The 20,874-nt window shown below is 44.1% G+C and overlaps 1 protein-coding gene across 1 annotated transcript in view; it reads left to right on the top strand.

Annotated features, from left to right (window-relative positions):
- Positions 1-20,874, top strand: part of KIF11 (kinesin family member 11) — a 1,847,788-nt gene that overhangs the window by 539,655 nt on the left and 1,287,259 nt on the right. The window contains exon 7 of the mRNA XM_044055639.1: positions 16,837-16,961. Within this exon, the coding sequence (XP_043911574.1) occupies positions 16,837-16,961 (125 nt within the window). The remainder of the gene's footprint in view (positions 1-16,836; positions 16,962-20,874) is intronic.

Below are 20,874 nucleotides of genomic sequence, written 5' to 3'. Positions count from 1 at the left end.
CTAATGCTAAAGATGTGTTAAAGTCCATTGAGGAAAAAGCCAAGTCAGTTCAGACAGTCAAAGATTTCCTCCAGGTTCAGCCACCCAGATTCAGCAGGAATTGGCCTTCTAAAAACTGGTTCTTTCCTAATCCTGAAAGATTTCAAAGGGGCAAAAGCAGGCGTGGCCGAGGAAGAGGACAATACAGAGGTTCCTACAGGGGATGACAATGGCAACCAGCAAACCAAAGAAGTGACACGGGTCTCTCCTGCCCCACAGGGACAATCTCAATGACTTTCCTCTACTTCCACTGACCAAGGAGCAAACAGAAGCTCCTTTGGGCGGAAAATTATCTCTGTTTTCAGACAATTGGCACAGACTGACAAAGGACAAATGGATTTTGGACATTATAGACCAAGGTTACAGGTTCCACTTTCATACCTTGCCAAGAAAACAAGGCATGCCAAACCTACCACAAAACCAGAGAGCAGAGGCTATCAAGCAAATTTCTCTGCTTGCTCACATCAAAGCAATAGAAAAAGTTCCACAACAAGAACAAGGCCAGGGGTTTTATTCAAGACTGTTCCTTGTTCCAAGAAAAGAAACTCAATGGAGACCAATATTGGATTTGTCCGCATTAAACACTTTCCTCATAGTACCAAAGTTCAAAATGCTGACTACAGCAACTCCTTCCCATGCTGGGCAAGGGGTCTTGGCTGATTACTGTGGACCTCAAGGAGGCATACCTGCATGTCCCTATCAGACACAGCTGCAGAAGATACCTCAGATTTCTTGCAGGGCCAGAGCATTATCAATTCTCAGCATTGCCATTTGGCTTATCTACTGCGCCCAGAGTATTCACAAAATTTACCCGCACCTGGACGACTGCCTCATACAAGCGGACAACAAACTGATTTTGACAAACTTGAATTATGTCATACAATTGCTACAGGCTCTGGGATACACAGTCAACTTCCAAAAGTCAAGACTACAGCCATCCCAGCAAATAACCTTCTTAGGAGCCAATCTAGACACAACCTCTCGAATGGCTTACCTGACAGAAGACGAGCAAAAGAAGTTAACTCATTACTTCAAAGGTTTGGCAAAGCTCACCCAGATGACTGCAAGGAGATTCCTACAGGCCCTGGGTTACATGGCATCCTGCATTCTCCTGGTTCCATTAGCAAGACTACACGAGAACTTCAATGGTACCTAAAAAGCTTATGGTCTCAACACAGCAACAACCTAGAGGCAACCATACTGCTCATTCCATGCCTACAAAAGGAATTCATATGGTGGGCCTCGGTAAGCCAGGCAAACACAGGTATGTCGTTCAAAAAGCCTCAGATAACACAGACCATGACCACAGACTCCTCAGACCTTGGATGGGGGGCGCACATGGAGGGCAGATGTATTCAAGGACAATGGTCTCCAAAGGAAACGCATCTGCATATCAACCAAAAAGAAATGCTGGCAGTAATGCATGCCATCGAGGCCTTTCGGCAACAACTTCAGCAAGGCCACCTGCTAATACAGACACAACACCACTGTGATGTGGTACATAAACAAGCAGGGGGGCACCCATTCTTACCCCCTTTGCAGACAGACAATGAATCTTTGGGAAAAATCACTGAGCCTAAACATACAGCTGCAATCCCAGTTAGTTCCAGGCAAAGACAATGTGCTGGCGGACAGCTTAAGCAGGAACTTCCTAGACCCCCACGAGTGGAGGTTACATCCAGAAATATTCATACGACTCGCCTCGACATGGGGCAGGCCAGAAGTAGACCTACTTGCCTCCCACCTCAATCATCATCTACAAAAGTTCTGTTCAAGGACATATCATCCACAAGCATAGAAAATAGATGCTCTCTCATTCAACTGGAACTTCCTAAAAATCTATGCATTCCCACCTCTGCCACTGATGACCACAGTGTTACTAAAGATCAAAGCAGAGAAGCCCAAGGGGATCCTAATAGCTCCAGACTGACCAAGACAACACTGGTATCCACTACTGCGGAGCATATGTCACAACAAAAAGTGGGCCCTTCCCCAATGGCCCCAACTTTTGACTCATCACAACTTCAAGACAGTACATCCCAACATTCAGACGCTGCAGCTAACAGCTTCGGAGATCTCATGAATAACCTCAATCTATCTCTCTCCAAGGAAGTTCAACGGATACTAACAGAAGCCAGAAGACCATCCACCAGAAAGGTTTACTCAGCAAAATGGAAGAGATTCAGCATCTGGAATACCAGCAAGGGTAATGATGCATCATTACTGAACATCCCACTCATTTTGGAATACTTGGCAGATATGCTACAAAATGAACTCTCATATTCTTCCATAAAAATACAGGCTTCAGCTATCTCCGCTAGATACAACACTGATCCACCTGTGTTTTCACATCCTTTAAGGCAATTCCTTAGGGGAATCAAGAATATTAAGCCACCAAGAAAGGCTCCAGTACCAGCTTGGGACCTCAACTTTGTCCTAGAAAAACTGACTCTACTCCCCTTTGAGCCAGCAGCTTCTGTGGACTTAGAATTTCTCTCATGGAAGACCGCTTTCCTGTTGGCAATTACCTCAGCAAGAAGGGTCTCGGAATTACAGGCCCTAATGGCAATACCACCGTTCATAACCTTTCACAGAGACAGGGTCTCCTTACGAACCAACCCTACCTTTCTGCCAAAAGTGGTATCTAGGGTTTCTTTAAATCGAGCAATTCACCTGCCTACCTTCTTTCCCAATCCTGAGAACAAAGGGGAAAGACTGTTGCATACCTTGGACATTCACAGACAACTTCGCTACTACCTGGATAGAACAAGACCAGTAGGAAGTCTGATCAGCTTTTTGTAGCTTACGCCCCTGGAGTACAAGGGAAAGCAATTTCCAAACAGACTATTTCAAAATGGATTGGACATTGCATCAGATTGTTATTCCTTCCATGGAAAGTGTACCAGCCAATGTCAGACCACACTCCACCAGAGCTACAGCCACCTCTACAGCATTCTTAAGAGGGGTGCCTACAAAAGACATTCTAGAAGCTGCTACATGGAGCTCCGTGCATACATTCTCCAAACACTACAACCTCCCCTTATACTCCAGATCCAGAGCAGGCTTTGCTTCGGCAGTCCTGCAGGGATGGATAGCTACACCATCCTTTTCTTAGAGCATTCCACCTCCCCCAGCTAAGCTATGGTATTCTACCCATATGTTATGACTGCAGTTGCATTCTTGAAGGACATAGTACAGTTTTGTACCTACCATAAATGTAGATGTCCGATAGATATGCAACTGCAGTCGGGCTTTCCCTCCCTCCTTCCCCTCTATGCCTTGGGTCCACTCCTCTCCGTTATCTTTAGCTGGGGATATCTGTTATGGTGTATCTGTTTATTGCTTATTTATTTGTCTGGAAACCTGTTTTTGTCTTCCAATTTGAGTACAGCCTTCCTTGGAGGGCACCTGGCATGTGGGGCAAGAAACACTGAAGAAGATGGCGTCGGCTGATGCTTATGTACTCCAGCTGCTCTGACGGAGAGAAATGCGACCTCAGCCGACGTCGGACCCAGACTTTGGAATCCGGCCGACCGAGGGCTGCCTGAGGCAGAACAACCCATATGTTATGACTGCAGTTGCATATCTATCGGACATCTACATTTATGGTAGGTACAAAACTGTACTTTTTGTCGGTTCCAGCTTCGGCACCGATCCCTGTCGGTGCAGACCATGACCTCAGCACCGATGACTTCCTTCCTCTGTGCAGACAACAGTAGTCCAGTCTCTTGGCACTGTTGTCCTTGGTGCGGTCATGAGATGGGCAGAGTCTGTCTCTTCTGTGGACAGGCCTGTTTCTCCCTCAGTCTCCATGAGGTCCACTAGAAGCCTTTCCGAAAATGTGTTGCATCTTGTGGACTAGGTACTCCTGGCCAGAGGTATCCCACCCCTCAGGAATTATCCTTCCTTTGGAGGTGATCACCCATCTCCAAAGACCCCTTATTCTCCTCCTTCATTGCCTTTAAAGTCCATGGATATAGCACAGTCTTCCCCGTCTACTGATCCCTGTATGGATCTCGCTAAGGAACCGCAGTTGCCTTCGTGGCAGGAAAGTTTTGCTATGACCCAGGATGTCAGAGTTTTCTGCTCCACAGTCATCCAGGGACTCTGGGTCGGCAGGCTGAGCCACTTAGTGTGAGACCCCTGTCCTAGGCACACACTCCTTCGGGTGCACCAGCTTTCCAACTGATGGAGAAGGCTTTCACTGCTGCTGGCAATTCCGGACTCTGTATACTTCTGCACTCCTCTGGTACACTGGTTTCACAAGTCTCGCCTAGCGGACACCAGGTGCAGGGGCCGCAGGATATATCCCCTCAGGAATCCCCTTTTCCGCTGTCTTCTCCAGCTTCTCCCGTTGAGGTCCACCGGAAAAGTTTGTGCAAGAGGAAGCACATGGACTCCACAAAGGAGTCCCTCACCGAAGACGGATTTCGATGAGGGGGAAGTATCCCCTCAGTCACCCTCTGAGGTACTATCCTTTGGTGATCTCCTCAAAATCCTGAAACGGAGGCGACTGGCAGTTCTTTAATCCGACCTCTGAGGAATCTGTGTTCCTGCAGGCCTTTCTCGCCCGGCCCCTTACATCACGGGTTACTCCACCTGCCAGTGAACTTGTCTGGCTCATCGTGCAGTATGCTTGGAAGTCTCCTGATAGCATCAAAGCTATTCCCCGGAGACCAGATAAGATCTTTCCCCTCCTGTTTCGGATCCTCATTGGTCCAAAAATCTTCCTGTGGATGCTTTTGTGGTGGCCGCAAGAAAAAGATCTGGCAGAAAACCTGTCCATCCGCCTAAGTCTCTGGCCCTGGACAGGATAGGGAAGCACACCTTTGCTTCAGTGACCTTTGCTGTCAGGTTCCTGAATTATGACTCATTTTACCAGGCTTCAGAGGGATCTGGTATCTGAGCTCTCTGAAACATTGGCGGTGCTGTCAGACAGTGGCCTCTCAGCTGGCCACCATTGAATCTGTCTAACTCTGCTATGCGATTGATATCTTGCGCACCAGAAGGAGCAGCTAGAGCAGTGGGTTCAGCTGCGGTCTTGAGATGACACGCCTGGATGCACTTTTGCAAATTTGCGGAACCTTTTAAGTCTTCCTTTCTTAATGCACCCATTGAGGCCTCCTCATTGTTTGGGCCCAAAGTTAAAAGCACACTGGTCAGATGTGATCAGGACGGTAAGACCCTTTTTGCTGTAGGTGTCGGTTATTCTTTCCCTCAATGTGCTTTCTTCCAAAGCCAAAAAAGTGGGAAGATATGGTTCAAGAAATCTCAGGGTCCTTTCTGTGAAACAGAGTTCTCCCCCAGAGGCAGAGGGGAAACTCACAGGGGAGACTCTCTTTTCGGGGCAGAGGGGGTCTGTGTAACCAGGGTTCCATGGATTCTTTCCCTGGTCAATCCTATCAACGCTCCTGAAGAGCGGCCCAACTTCTTTCCCTGGAGGTGGTTGGATGTTTCTCCTTGTACCCTTCTGCCTGGCTAACCACCACCGATCCTTGGGTACAAAGGATTATAACCAGAGGTAATCATATCTGCATCGATCTTTGTTCCGTCCCATCAAAAAGTCTTCCCGACGTTCCACCCAAAGGGAAGAAGCAGCACTACAGGTAGAAAAGCTGCCAAGAAAGTCATCCAAATAGTCCCCTCCAGACCAGATAGGATCCAGATTCAAAACCATTTTTGGTGCCAAAGAAATCCGGGGACTGGAGACCAATTTTGGATCTCAGTGTATTGAATAAGTTCGTGAGTGCAAACATTCCAGATGGTCGCAATACAGTCTATCCTCCCGCTTTTGGTAAAAGACGATTGGATGTGCTCTCTAGATCTTCAAGATGCGTACTACCACATAAAGGTGGACAGGCCATAAAGAAGATTTCTGTGCTTCCGTGCAGGAGCCAGTTACTACCATTTCAGAGTACTGCCCTTCGGACTCTCTACAGCCCCCAGTGTGTTCACAAAGTTCATGGCACTTGTCCCAGCTTACTTGCGCCTTCAAGGATTTCAGGTGTTTCCATACCTAGACTGGCTCATTTCTGCCCCCACCAGACATCTTCTGGAAAAAGCCCTGGCATACACTCTCCTCGCTGCTCAAAGTCTAGGCATGACCATAAACTTTCAAAAATTCAATCTCCCCCCATTGCAGTCGACAGAATTCATAGGGGTCATCTTGGACACACTGCAGAGCTGCTATTCCAAAGCACAGAATTCTAAGGATAAAGCAACAACTAATCCCAATCCTTTCAAAGGGAAAATCCATGGCTCACTTGATTCTACATCTGTTGGGTTCCATGGCAGCCTCCATCACCATTATTCGCTTGGCCAGGTTTCACGAGGCTTCTACAATGGCTACTGCTCACCCAATGGTATCCTTTTCGGCATCCTCTTTTGTCCATTATTAGAGTAACACACAGGTGCAAACAGGATTTAAATAGGTGGATGACACAATCTCTCTCAATGGTCTTGCCCCTTCTCCCCCCGCAACTCAAAGCCACAGTGACCACGGACGCCTCCCTGATGGGGTGGGAGCTATGTCAGGGACACAGTCCAAGGCACTTGGTCCGAACTATAGGCCCATCTGCATATAAATGTTCTAGAGCTGAGGCGGTGCTTCTGGCATTGCAAGCATTCCGTTCCCTGCTGCTGTCTGGGACAATTGTGATTCAATCAGACAATATGGCTGGTGGTCTGGTAAGTCAGCAAGCAAGGTGGAACCAAATCTTACCCCCCTTTGTCGAGAGGCCATGAGGATATGGCAATGGGCGATGACTACCAACCGTTTTCTTCTAGCAACGCACATTCCTGGGAGTTCCAATTTGATAGCAGACAGACTCAGCAGGTACATTCTTCAACGTCATGAGTGGTCTCTGAATCCGTTTATAGCGGCAGAGATCTTCCACTGCTGGGGCCATCCTTGCTGCTGCCTCTTTGTATCCTTGACCAACTACAAATGCAGCAACTACTTGGCCCCGATTCCCCCTCCGGGACTGTCACCCAGGGACTCTAGTCCACCATTGGCCCTCGGGTCTTCTTTATGCATTTCCACCCTTTCCCCTCATTACCCATTTTCTGAAGAAAGCCAGTCTGTTGAAGAGCAAGGTAATCCTCATAGCACCAAATTGGCCTCGACAGATTTGGTTCCCTTTCCTTTGGCCTCACCTACTAGATCGACCATGGATTCTCCATCCAACGCAGGAGTATATCTTACATCCACAGAACCTGATTCATCCCAACTTGAACAGCCTGAAGCTCACTGCTTGGCTACTCCAATTCCCTTGATTGCTGGGCAGAATTATCTTTCTTTACCAGTACGTGATATTCTCATTGCTTCTCATAAGTCTTCCACTAGAATTATGAGTAAGTGGAAAAATTACCTGTTTGCTGAAAGATAAACAAGTAAACCCCTTTTCAGTACCAGTGTCGATAATACTAGACTATCTGTCCGACTTGTTTTCATTGGCCTCTACTATTAAAGTTCATTTGGCTGCAATTTCTAATATTCATGAGGGTGTGCAAGATTTCTCATGTCCCGTAAATTGTGCAAGACCTTCATAAAAGGTGTGAATCATCTGAAGCCACCTTTTAGAGAACCTATTCAACCATGGGATTTATCATTAGTTCTACAAGCTCTGACAGTGTCACCTTTCGAACCAGAATCTTGTTGCGACCTCAAGTATTTGTCATGGAAAACCTTATTTTTGGTTGCCATTACATCTGCCAGATGTATTTCTGAGCTTCGAGTCCATACTTGATTTTTCATAGCGTCTCTGAGAACTAATCCATCATTTCTGCCTAAAGTGATCTCTGAAATGTCCATTAATCAAGCTATTGAAGTGCCAGGTTTCTTTCCCAATAATTCAGAGTATTGCCTACATACCCTATATATACACAGGCAAATCTGTTTTTACTTAACCTTTTTGTAAATCTGACAAGTAATTTTTGGCCTTTTCTGGACCTAGATTAGGATTTGCTGTTGCTAAGGTTACCTAGATGGTTGAAGGACTGTGTGATCTTTATTTATGCACGTAATATCTCATTGCCTACTGCCATGAAAGCTCACTAAAGGTCGGTGGCAACTTCTGCTGCCATCCATGCCATAGCTTCTTTACATGACATCTGTGCAGCTGCAATTTGGGCTACGCCTCATACCTTTATCAATCATTACAAATTAGATTTGGCCTCCAGGGGAAGAGCATCTTTCGGTTCTATGGTGCTCAGGAATGTCCTTCCATGAGAGCCCCCCAGGAATAAAGGTAGCTGGGGACTCTGTCCCATGCATAAGGAATGAACGAGGATTAACAATATCAGATAAAGTTGTCTTACCATAACGTTCCATTTGTATTGATCCTCGTTCAGTCATTACGACCCTCCCTCCTGTGGTTTCTAGTGGATCTCACCATCAGGTTCTCTTAGGTTAGTTGACCAGAGGTAGCCTCCACCTTCTTTGACTTGCAAACTCAGTCTGAGGTAACCGGGAGAGGGGGATTCTGGGTAAGAGTTTAGCTCGAGAGTTTGAAGCTGATGCAAGCTTGGAAAATGGTCGTCTCTGTTCCGAGCTTGGAACCAATACCCATGCATAATGACTGAACGAGGATCAACATTACAGATGGAATGTTATGGTAAGACATAACTTCTTTTTTTATCGCAGATCAGAGTTGTAGTCAATGGCCCCAGTAATAAAGTAGTAAGAAACACATATACAGCAGATGAATAAAGTGCAATTTCTTTATATATATATATATATATATATATATATATATATATATATATATATATATATATATATATATAAAACAATAGAAAATGAACAGACCGATTTAAACAAGTTACCCAATTAACCAGAAAAAAGCTCAAAACTGAGCCCTGTTCTAGCAGTCTTCAATCAGATAAGTTCTAACTGCACTCCCCTGCTTACTAGGGTGCACGGGAACCTTCTCCCAAAAAAAAAAAAGATGGCCTGGATCAGTGCTGAAGTTATACAAAGCTAGTTTCAGCAGGCCTGAATCTGGTCTATACTACTGCAACAAGGTGCACCAATTTCAGATAACAGTTCAAATAAGTCACAATAATCCCATGGCCAGAAATTCCCAGCTCAGAGGGGCAGAATCCAGCCTCTCCTCCCACAAGAGTGCAAACCACAAACCTTAATGTAGAATAAGTGGCCTGAAGTCAAAGTGCTTAAGCTAGAACTAATATTCTTTTAGAATAGCAGACACTGGGCCTTCAATCAGCAATTCCCAGATTAGAAGGATGTAAGCTACCTGTCCTCCCACAACAGTGCAGACCACAAACCTTAATGTAAAACGGCCTGTATTAAGCCCAAGTGCTTAAACCAAAATACTTAGAATAACTGTTAGAATTTAATCAGGCTACAACCAAGCAGTAATAAATGCAGCAGAATAAAATTGAGTACTTTTAAGAAAAGCAACAAAGTAGGAGGAAACACAAATACTGTAAAAGCGAATGAATAAAGTGCAAACTTTAAGTGCAAGAGAAGGAAGAACCCAAGTGGGCTGGCCTTCTCAAATAGTCTGGCTATTAAGGAGAGTGAACACTAGACTGATATGATCTATCTGCTCAGTTAAGTGAGCAAATGAGATGGACCCAGGAGGGAGTGATCCAATACAGACTTACAATAGGGGAGGGCAATTCCCGAACTACAACACAAGAACAGGGAGGAAGGGTGGGGAACTAACTGCAGAGAGAGACAGGACACTGATGTTCTTCGTGTTTCACTGTTGCAAGCATTACATTTGGGTTATCCTGCTGGCAGGTTGCCCTCAGTTGGCCTGAATTCCACAGTCTTGGGTCCTGCGTCTGTTGCTGTCGCCTCTTCTCTGACGTCATGTCGTCAGGGGTATAAAAGATGCAGCAGACACCATTTTATTTAGTCTTTCTTGCCATGTGGTGCCCGAAGTAGAAGCAGTTCGCAAGTGCCGGTTGGCAGATTCCTAAGATTTTCGTGTTCGAATTTCAGATCCGAAGTCTTCATTAAAACCCAAGTACCCCGCTGGGGAAACTTGCTCCAGACCAATGTCTAAGTTAATTGTATTTCTTGTGAGAAGCTAATACCTCATAAGGACTTTCATTCTTACTGTATTCCTTGCCTAGGCCCTGACCACAACATAGCTAGTTGTTGGTTTTGTGCTAAATTTAACCAACACACTAAGCGTCTGTACGATTTTGCATTGCACTATTTTGGGTGAAAATTTAATTATACAATGCCGTTTGATAGCCATCCGACTATCGGAGTTCACAAAAAACGAAAAGAAAAATGCAACAGAGGTCCATAACAGACAAAGCTTCTAAGCAAGTCACCGGTACTCAGTGAGGCGCTTTTGCACCCTCTGACGCCCGCTACTTTAGAGTTGCAGGCAGCTACTGACTCCCACGTGAAGTCGGCCAGGCCGCTGGAAACTCAAGGTATTGGAGCCTCTGAGATTATTTCCTCAGAAGGGTCCGGAGCCGCTGAGCAGGTATCTGCTTCTGAGGGTGTATTCAGACCCAAACAATTATATATTAAACAGACTTCAAAGACAAAGGCTAAAACACTTTTAAAGGCAAAGAAACAAGTTCATCAGCCACAAGGACAGGCCTTCATGCCCAAAAAACAGATCTTCAAAATGGCCGAAGACTTAATTACCTTCATCAGGGGTTCCCATCCCCCTCCTGATAAGAGGCCTAGGCAAGGGACAGACTATGAATATTCAGATCAGGTTTCCATTTCTTCTGATTTCCTCTTCTGATCAGGAATATTCTCATCCCCCCCTATGAGGATTCTGATGCTGAAGAATATATTCCTTCAGCTTCTCCTCATGGATGACTACACCTTTGGGAAAACCTTTCATACCATGAGGGAGCACTTTCGCTGGGAGAGCCAAGTTTTTCAGAATCTAAGAAAAGGCTCAGACTTCCTTTTACTACCTCAACACAGGCCTCTAGCTATTCCACCTGTTGGACATTGTAGATGTGTTCTGCGTCTAGTCTGACTCTTGACTTTCTCCAGCTCCTGTTAAGCAGGACAGATACTACAGGGTCCCTGACTCTCATAAATTCCTTTTCAAGAACCCTCCTGCAGACCCAGAAACCATTTCCCAGGGTCCGAAAGGGGTCAAGGCTTCTACTGCAAAAAAAACTACTCCCTCTGACAGGGATTCTAGGGCACTGGATAGATGGGGAAAAACATTTACACATTTGCTACTTTGGCTATAAGGGCTTTAAATATCCAGTTTCATATGCTCAAATATCAACAATGTATCATGACACTGCTTAAACAGAAAATTATGGCAAATTCTGAATGTGCAGAAAAAGAAATGCAGGATTTATTGCATGCAGCTGAACAAGTTGGAAAGCATACTTTGCAATGCGAGTTTGATTCCCTGGAGGCCACCTGCAGGGCCGCTATTACGGGCTCTGTTATTATGAGGCTTGCTTGGTTAAAGGAACAAAATCTGCCTGACCATGTTAAAGCAAAATTATTAGATGCTCCTTTACAACATGATACCTTGTTTGGTGTTGAAGCAGAAGGTGTTAATGAAAATGGAGGACAAAGCTAAATCTATGCAAATGGTCAAGGATTTCTTACAGGTACAGCCACCTAGATTTAACAGACACTGGCCTACAAAAAATTGGTCCTTTCCAGTCTCGGACAGACCTCAAAGGGTAAGATCCAGACGCCCGAGAGGCAGATCACAGCCGCAAGGTTCCTACAGGTCTAGGCAGTGGAGTGCCCCTTCTTTAAAGGGGGAGAAGACAAATCACAACCATACAGGAAACAGTCCCATTGACTTCCCCCTGCCTGCACCAAGCACTTAACTTCTGGCAGCAAAACTAGCACTTTCTTCTCAAAATTGGCACCTTATGACGCAGGACAAATGGGTTCTACACAATGTCAGAAGGCTACAAGTTTCATTTCCATGCCCTGCTAAGAGCAAACGGTTGGCTAGACCTGCTAAAAAAAAAAATCAATTGACAGAGGCTCAAAAACAAGTTGCAGCTCTCATGGACATGAGGGCTATTCAAGTGCCACAGCAAGAGCAGGCTCAAGGATTTTATTCAAGATTGTTGGTACCCAGAAAGGACAAAGCATGAAGACCAATACTGGACCTGTCTATTCTGAACACTTTCTTGGATATACCAAAATTCAAGATGTTGACCTTACAGCAGCTCCTGCCCATGCTGGGCAGCAAGGCTTGGCTCGTGGCTTTAGACCTAAGAGGCATACTTGCATGTCCCAATCAGACAATTGTGCAGAATATACCTCAGACTCAAGGCTGGCTCAAAGCATTACCAATTCTCTGCACTGTCCTTTGGCTTATCTACTGCGCCCAGGGTCTTCATAAAGTGCCTGGCACCAATAATTGCTTACTGCAGACAGGAATACAAATATACCCTTACTTGGACGACTGCCTCATACAAGCAGAGAACAAAGACATTGAACTACAGCATTTGACTTTTGTGATAACTCTTAACATGCCTACGGTACACAGTCAACAAAAAGATATCAAAACTGGTACCCTCTCAAGAGATATTCCTGGGTGCAAGCTTAACTACAACTGCCCGGATGGCTTATCTCTCTCCAAAGGCAACTGACTACCTATTTCAAGGAAATGACTACATAGGCCCAGTTATTTGCAAGAAAAATTCTGCAGGCTTTGGGCTTCATGGCATTGTGCATCTTACTAATTCCATATGCAAGACTGCATATGAGGAAAATTCAGTGGTACCTAAAAAGTGTCTGGACGCATTGCCACAGTCTGGAAACAATGATTACTCTAATTCCTTGCCTGCAACAGGAATTTCAATGGTGGGGAAAGGCTTGTCACCAAAACAAAGGACAGCCATTCTCACTACCCCCAGCCAGCAGAGCCTAACGAATGCATCAGCTTATGCCTGGGGGGCACACATGGCAGGAAGAGGCATTCAGGGCACCTGGTCCATAAACCAAAAACATCTGCATATCAATCAAAAAGAGATGCTAGCTGTTCAAAATGCCTCAAGGACCTACTTCATCCGGGACAACTACTGATAGACAACGCCATGGTCATGTGGTACATAAACAAGGAAGGGGGCCCTCATTCTTATCCCCTGTGCAGACTAGCTATGGCTTTATGGGATACAGCATTGACTTACCAAGTTCATCTGCAAGCACAATTCCTGCCAGGAAAGGAAAATACTCTGGCGGACGAACTAAGCAGAAACCTCATGGATCCCCACGAGTGGCACCTGGATCCACAAGTCTTCAGCATGATAATGAAATGGGGACGCCCGGACATAGATCTATTTGCCTCCCTTCAAAACAACTAAAAAGATTCTGCTCAAGGACTTATCACAGACAAGCTTGGAAAGTGGACGCCTTATCTTTCAACTGGACAAACCTATCAGTATTTGCCTTTCCTCCACTGCCTCTCCTCCCCAAAGTGCTCCCTAAAGGTCAGGCAGGAAAAACCAAAAATGATTCTGATTGCTCCAGACTGGCCACGCCAGTACTGGTATCAGATCTTAAGGAACTTGTCCCTATGCCCAGCCTGGACCTTAACTCAAATACCTCATCTACTGTCCCAGCAAAACAGTCAGATTCTGCACAACCAACTCAGGACTCTAAACCTGGCAGCATGGCGGATAATGTAGCCATACCAACTACTCCTCTCAGTAAAGCTGTGATGGATGTCATTTTAAAAGCCAGAAGGCCTATTACTAGAAAATCCTATGCTGGGAAATGGAAGATATTTTGCGCTTGGAACCAAGCTCAAGTAACTGATACAGATGTCCCAAATATTCCTCAGATTTTGCAATACTTAACTGAGATGCTGGACAAAGGCCTAGCTTTCTCATCAATTAAAATCCATGCCTCTGCCATTTTGGCTCATTACAATACAGAGCCACCACTCTTTTCACATCCTTTATTCAGGCAGTACCTCAGAGGAGCCAAATATTTACGGCCTGCAAGGAGAACGCAAACACCTGCATGGGACCTCCAATTATGTCTTTGAAAAACTCACCTTACCTCCTTTTGAGCCAGCTGCTATTGCGGACATGAAGTTCTTATCTTGGAAAACAGCTCTGCTCCTAGCAATAACTTCTGCAAGATGAGTTTCAGAGCTACAGGCTCACATGGCTGTGGAACCCTTTATCATTTTCTATCCAAACAGGGTCTCTCTGAGAACAAGCCCTACATTTATGCCTAAGGTGGTATCCAGTGTAGCCCTTAACCAAACAATTCATTTGCCAACTTTTTATTCAAATCCACAGAATAAGGGGGAGAAAATTCTGCATTCTTTGGACGTACACAGACAACTTAGATTCTACTTGGACAAGATTAAGTTTTCAGAAAGATAATTACTAGTGGAGTATGCCACAGCATCACAAGGAAAGGCCATCTCCAAGCAGACTATTTCAAAGTGGATAGGTCATTGCATTAGTTTCTGCTACTCACAGCATGGCAAACCATTGCCTAAGGGCATTAGACCACATTCAACCAGAGCTGCAGCCACTTCTGCAGCCTTTCTCAGAGGAGTACCAACCAAAGACATTTTGAAGGCTACTACTTGGAGTTCAATGCATACCTTTACAAAACGCTGCAGTCTGCCTCTTTACTCTAAATCCAGGGCAGGCTTTGCCACTGGAGTTCTGCAGCGCCTCATAGCCGCTCCTAATGCTGTTTAGCTCCAGCCCCCCAACCGTAGCTTTGGGACTCAACCCAAATGAAATGACTGCAACAGTGAAACACTAAGAACATAATAGTTGTGTGCACTTACCATAAATGTAGATGTTTTGTTTATTCACTGTTGCAGTCCAGGTTACCCACCCGCCATCCCCCTTATTTTTGCTGGAACTTATCTTTACTTCTCTAATCTGTACAACCTATGTGGTGTATTTGCTTATAGATGAAGGTAGAGCTTATTTTGGTGTATGTTTTATTTACATATTTTTAGCCTACCCTTTTGGGGGCACCTGACATTTGAGACTAGAAAAACTAAAATGGCGTTGGCTGCATCTTTTTTACCCTTGACGTCAGGGAAGAGGCGACAGCAACCGATGCAGGTACCAAGACTTTGGAATTCAGGCTGACTGAGGGCAACCTGCCAGCAGGATAACCTAAATGTAATGACTGCAATAGTGAATACACTCAAACATCCACATTTATGGTAAGTGTACACAACTGTACTATGCCCATGAACCTTTAAAATTCAAAGATATCTATTAGGCTAACTGCCCTTTTGGACTGGTTTCAGCCTAACCAGTTTCCCCGTGTGAGGACCGAACTCTGCATCTGTCTGTGAAGTGAACCATGATGAGATGTCAATAGAACTATTACCCACCTGGTTAAGTGCACAAGATTACTCTACTAGTTTTTGCTTGTTTGACAAACCTGTAACAATGTCAAATTAAGATAATTTAGCATGATTGGGACCCCCAATAACAGGAGGGCTGCCAATGACTGCATGTGTTTGGTGGTACCTAAAGTCAACTATTGGCATCTTCATTTGGGATAGAGGAAGAGCTAGAGATGACTGGGATACAATGGTTGGAAGAAGGCGGTGGGATGTTCATAATTTCAAAATAAATCTGGCAGGGATGTATCAAATGCTGAGTGTACTAGATGAGAAATGTACTAAAGACTGGAAAAATATGAACTGTGCAACGGAGCTAGGTTTTTATATAACAAGATTTTTGTATATTTAGTAGAAGTTGCAAAGTATTTTTTATAATGGATAAAAAGTTCAAGTTTTATCGGTTTTTTTGAGTATATGGAAAATTAAGTTAGTCTTGGAGCGGATGGTTAAAATTTAAGTACGTAGATTCTTTTCTATACGAGTCCTTAACCTTTTTTCTGTTTTGTACCAATGCTTTTATAACCATTGTGTATGCTAAGGTTTCATAAATCGTTTAGTCCTGCTTTCGCTTAAACATCATTCCTCTTGAACTTCATTTGTTTCCACCAATTCCTTTTTAATTTCATCTGCTCTTCCCTTTTCTGCTGATCACCTTCAGTTCTTTTATGTCCTTTACAATATTCAGTTCTATAATTAGTTTAGATTTTGATTTTCATTTAATTTTGCACTTTTTGGGGGCATCTAATAGCAATAATGTTAGTAGAACTCTTCTATGTCTGGGCAATTCAGATCTTTTCTGGCTCAACTCATTGCCTTAATTGCAAACCATAAACAAGGTGAAGATTTGCTCAGTGTTCACAAGCACCTACTCCAATTGATCAACATCTATATGCAACATATATGATTTCATATCAAAATTTCATTTTGGACCAAATCTAGGATGATATTTACTAAGCTGTAAGTTCAACTGAATAGAAAAGTCGGTGGCTGCAGTGTTCTGTTAGCTTGCTTGGTACTTTTCTGAACGTCTTGACCAGTGATCAGGTTTGCTGTTTGTTTGTTTTTGTTTGGAGTTTTACAGGAAGGCTGCAAGAAATTGTGGGAGGGACGTAGTTCACATGTCTTTGGAGGTGATATGGTAAAAAAAAAAAAAAAAAAAAGTGCAGCATTATGGGTGCTGCTGCACTTTTTCTATCCTATCTTTAAAATGCTTTTCTGCTGCTGTCAAGGTTGGTGAAGGAGCAGCACTCCTATTAAACAAGTGTAATATTTAGTATTTTAATGAACTTTGTTGTTTTGGATTTTCCATGTTTTACTAATGCATGCAATTTTTCTGCTGTGATCAGCTAATTATACTGCATAGACTGATTTTTTTTTTTCTCCCTTTTCAGTAATTTACTAGTCAATGTCAAGTTGTTTATAGCTCGTCTATATAGCATATATAATGCATTATTTTGAATTTTAGAGGGGAGTTATTATTAGAGGCTTGGAAGAGGTGACTGTGCACAATAAGGATGAAGTTTACCAGATTCTTGAGAGAGGGGCAGCTAGAAGAACCACTGCATCAACGCTAATGAATGCCTATTCCAGGTGTGAAATTATTTTTTTTAGCAGTATTTGTTGACTTTAGAGTTGAGGTTTTGACATTGACTTGAAATGCTTGCCTCCAAAATGTTGAAGTACAATAGATCACATTTCTGTTATGCTTGGTCACTTCAAATGTTTTTAATCTGATTATTCTCAACAAGTGGGTTCAGATCTGACATGGCTGCTTTTTACAGTTCTTGGTTACTGGAAAGCTCTTGAGCTTCCTCCCTTACCAATAATGCTCTAGTCTCATGCTATACCTCAGATCTCATTTGCCATCTTTGCCATACAGACATGGTTAGCTGTTGAGCTTTAGTGGTGCTGTTTGAGTAAAGTAGGATATTTGCATTTTATTACCCTTTGTTTTTTCTCAGTTCTCTTGCACTTCCTACACCTATCTGTGTAATTTAGCTTACCTTTGTTGGTAGTCTTTTTACTCTTAAACTTGAGACCCTTGTGGTAATTTGAAGTAGCATTGTAGGTAATCTTTTCACTTTCCTTTAAGAAATAATTTTTTTTCCTCCTCAGGTATAGCTGAAAAACCACCTGGATTTAAATGCAATGATTGTGGGCATAAAATCCCTCTTAGATGCTCATGATTCTTGTGTTTACTCTTTAGGCCCAGCTCATTTGAGTCTTGCAACATTTTAAGGCCTTTTATTCATGGGCATTTGACTGCAAAAAATAAACTTATTTTGAAATGTTTATTGCAGACTTGCTTTTCTGAGTCTTTATCTGGAGCTCTAACCTCCAAGAAATTGGAGGAAAAAGGAGTCCAGAAAGTCTGACTTCTGGATCTTCCACTCTTAGCTCAGATCCAACTGAACCACCTCTCAAGTTGTCAAGTGATCAGATACAATTTCGTTGGATACAAAGACTAAGCACTCTGATCGCACAACTTCTGATAAGAGCTACATCAATGTAGCCGAAGCTTCCTAGGACCTGATAAGCATATTCTCTAAATCCTGTTCCTTTCCAGTCTTCCTTCACCCTTGTTAGAGAGACGCCATCCTTATAGGACCCCTTCATTGGTGGCCTCCTTTTTCTTCCACGAGTCTGACAGAAGCAGATGTGGACAGAATGATTAAATTTGTTTTGGCACAAATTCTATGACCGTTCTCCCAGCTCCTACCCCATCAGGTCTGGACACCTTCACCAGTACTACTACACCTGTTTTATCTCCTTTTCTGATCTGCCCTTTGGGCCTCGCCTTGGAGCTTTTGGATCTGAGACTTGTGGAACAGTCAGTTGGTGTAAGATCTGAAGATCGCTCTATCTTCTGCTACGATACCAACTCTTAAGTGGACTAACTCAGTTTCAGAGCTGGATGACTCTGAGCTATTGCACCATTGCCAGATCTGAGGTGTTGGAGTAGACCCCAAAGATGTTCTGGCACTAGGCATCAGTTTTGGAGAGCTCTGCTCCTGCATCTGCGTTGTGTGGGCTGTGTTCTGGTCAGAAGGAGCTGATGGCCCAGAAGCAGGTCATCTTGGCACTATCTGCCTCCTCAGGGCATTAATGCCTTTTGAGGTAAGTGTATTCTGTTGGAAGGACTGTTCTTCCCTTCATGGATCAGTCTGCTCAATCTCGTACGTCTTTGCCTTGAGCCTCAACACTCTAATTTACAGCAACAGCCAACACAGTCTCCAGACTAACCAGGACATACTCCTCTTCTGATACTTCTCTGGATCATCCCACTGGATCATCCCACCAAAAAAATCCCTAAAGTGTGCAACAGGAGGTAGACTACTAACGTCTGTCACGGAAGATTCTGGTTTTGATGAGGGAGAAGGGGTCCCCAAGATCACCTGATCTCTTTTGGAGACATTCTGGAGATCAAGTGAATGGGGGTTAATCCTTCCCAAGAGGAATCTGTGTTCCTGGAAGCCTTTGGGCCTGGACAGTTAACTCCTGGGTGACTCTGCCTGCCATTGAGCTCATTGATTTTATCTCTAGGTGGGCGTGGAAGGAACCTAACTCTGAGCTGACCCCCAAGAGACCAGACAAAATCCTGGCACCACTGAAAGGAAGAGAATTGAAGTAAAAATGTACCAGCTGATGCCATGGTTGTAGAGGTGGCTACTAAGATGGAACTCGCAAAGCAGAGTTCATCTGCCCATCCTCCTAACATGGAGTCTAGATAGCTGGATAGATTTGGAAAGCATGTTTGCTTCAGAAACTTTTATTAGGCACTTCACCAGACTTCAGAGGTATTTGATTAAAGATCTTTCCAAATCTATCTCTGGGGCCATTACGTGTGAGGCAGAGACCTCTATTCACATTTGTCTACCCTATAGTCCATTTCAAATTTGTCCATGATGCTCATTTTACATGCAGTTGAAGGTACCTCAAGGGTGGGGGTGTTCAGGCATTTCCATTAAGGAGGCGTATTTGTGATGTGCCTATGTAATTTCGCCTAGCTCTTAGTCCTTATTCATCAGTGCTCCCTTTGGAAGTTCTTTTCTTGGCCCCAAAGTTAACACACTATCCAGGTGTGCGTAAGACCCTGTCTGCTATAGTCGTATGTTTTTCAACCCCCCTCAAAGAACCCTCAAGGAGTCAAGGTGGCAAAAAATGTGGTACAGAAAATCCCAGGGATTACATGCACATGGATTGTCCCCAGGGATAAATGGAGGGAATCTAACAGTAGATGCCCCTCCACGCATTGGAGTGGCCTGCAGAACCAAGGATTTAGGGATACTTTAACAGATCCTACCAGTGCTCCTGAAATGAGGCCCAATTGTCAACCTCTGAAGGCAGTCTGAGGTCTGCTATCCCTGCACCAGAGAGCCTGGCTAGAAATTACAAAAGATATATGGGTGCAGAGGATTATTTCCAAAGGTTATACAGTATCCCCCAAACAGTAAACAAAATTCCCTGATCTTCCCAGTCAAAGAAAGTAGCAACACTAGAATAAGAATGATCACATTGCCACTGTGGTTAGGAAATCCTTCTACGTGGCACACCTAATCACAAAAGGTTTCTCATCCAGAAAAAAAGGTCATTGTTCTCTACTCATCACTCATTAGACCCATTATAGACTACAACCCCCCTTTTGGTATGTACCTCACAAGACATCTACAACAACTGGGAAGGCCGCAGCAAAAGTTATTTGGCTTCACTGCTCAGGAGGTCTTAAAGAAATTTGAGGAAAAGGCTAAATCTGTACCGACAGTCAAAGATTTTCTCCAGGTCCAACCACCAAGATTCAGCAGAAATTGGCCCTCTAAGAACTGGTCCTTTCCAGAGACAGATTTCAGAGAGGCAAGAACAGGCGTGCCAGAGGTAGAGGGCAAGCTAGAGGCTCCTACAGAGGACATCAATGGCAGCCTCCTAACCAGAGAGGTAGTGCAGGACCTACAACTGCTCCACAAGGACAGACTCGATGACTTTACCTTGACCCCGCCAACCAGGGCTCAATTGGAAGCACCTTTGGGCGGAAAGCTATCTTTATTCTCAAAAAATTGGCACCTTATTACAAGGGACAAATGGACACTGCAAATAATAGACAAAAGGATGCAGGTTCCATTTTCATACATTACCAAAACGAAAAGGCATGCCAAACCTGCCACCGAATCAAAGGGCAGAGGCTTTAATAAAACAAATTTCCAACCTATTGCAAATGAAAGCTATAGAAAAGGTTCCTCTCACAGAACAAGGCCAATGATTTTATTCCAGACTATTCCTTGCCCCAAGAAAAGAAAAACAATGGAGGCCTATTTTTGACTTGTCAGCACTGAATACTTATCTCATTGTGCCAAAATTCAAAATGCTGACCCTACAGCACCTCCTTCCCATGCTGGGCAAGGGGTCTTGGCTGGTAACTCTAGACCTCAAGGAGGCATACCTGCATGTCCCTATCCGACAAAGTTGCAGAAGACACCTCAGATTTCTTGCAGGTTCAGAGCATTATCAA

Source organism: Protopterus annectens, chromosome 14.part0 (genome assembly GCF_019279795.1).
Source record: "Protopterus annectens isolate FY-2018-M chromosome 14.part0, PAN1.0, whole genome shotgun sequence".
NCBI classification, from domain to species: Eukaryota; Metazoa; Chordata; order Ceratodontiformes; family Protopteridae; genus Protopterus; species Protopterus annectens.
The sequence above is the reverse complement of the archived record's forward strand: the minus strand, read 5'-3'. Positions and strand labels throughout refer to the sequence as shown.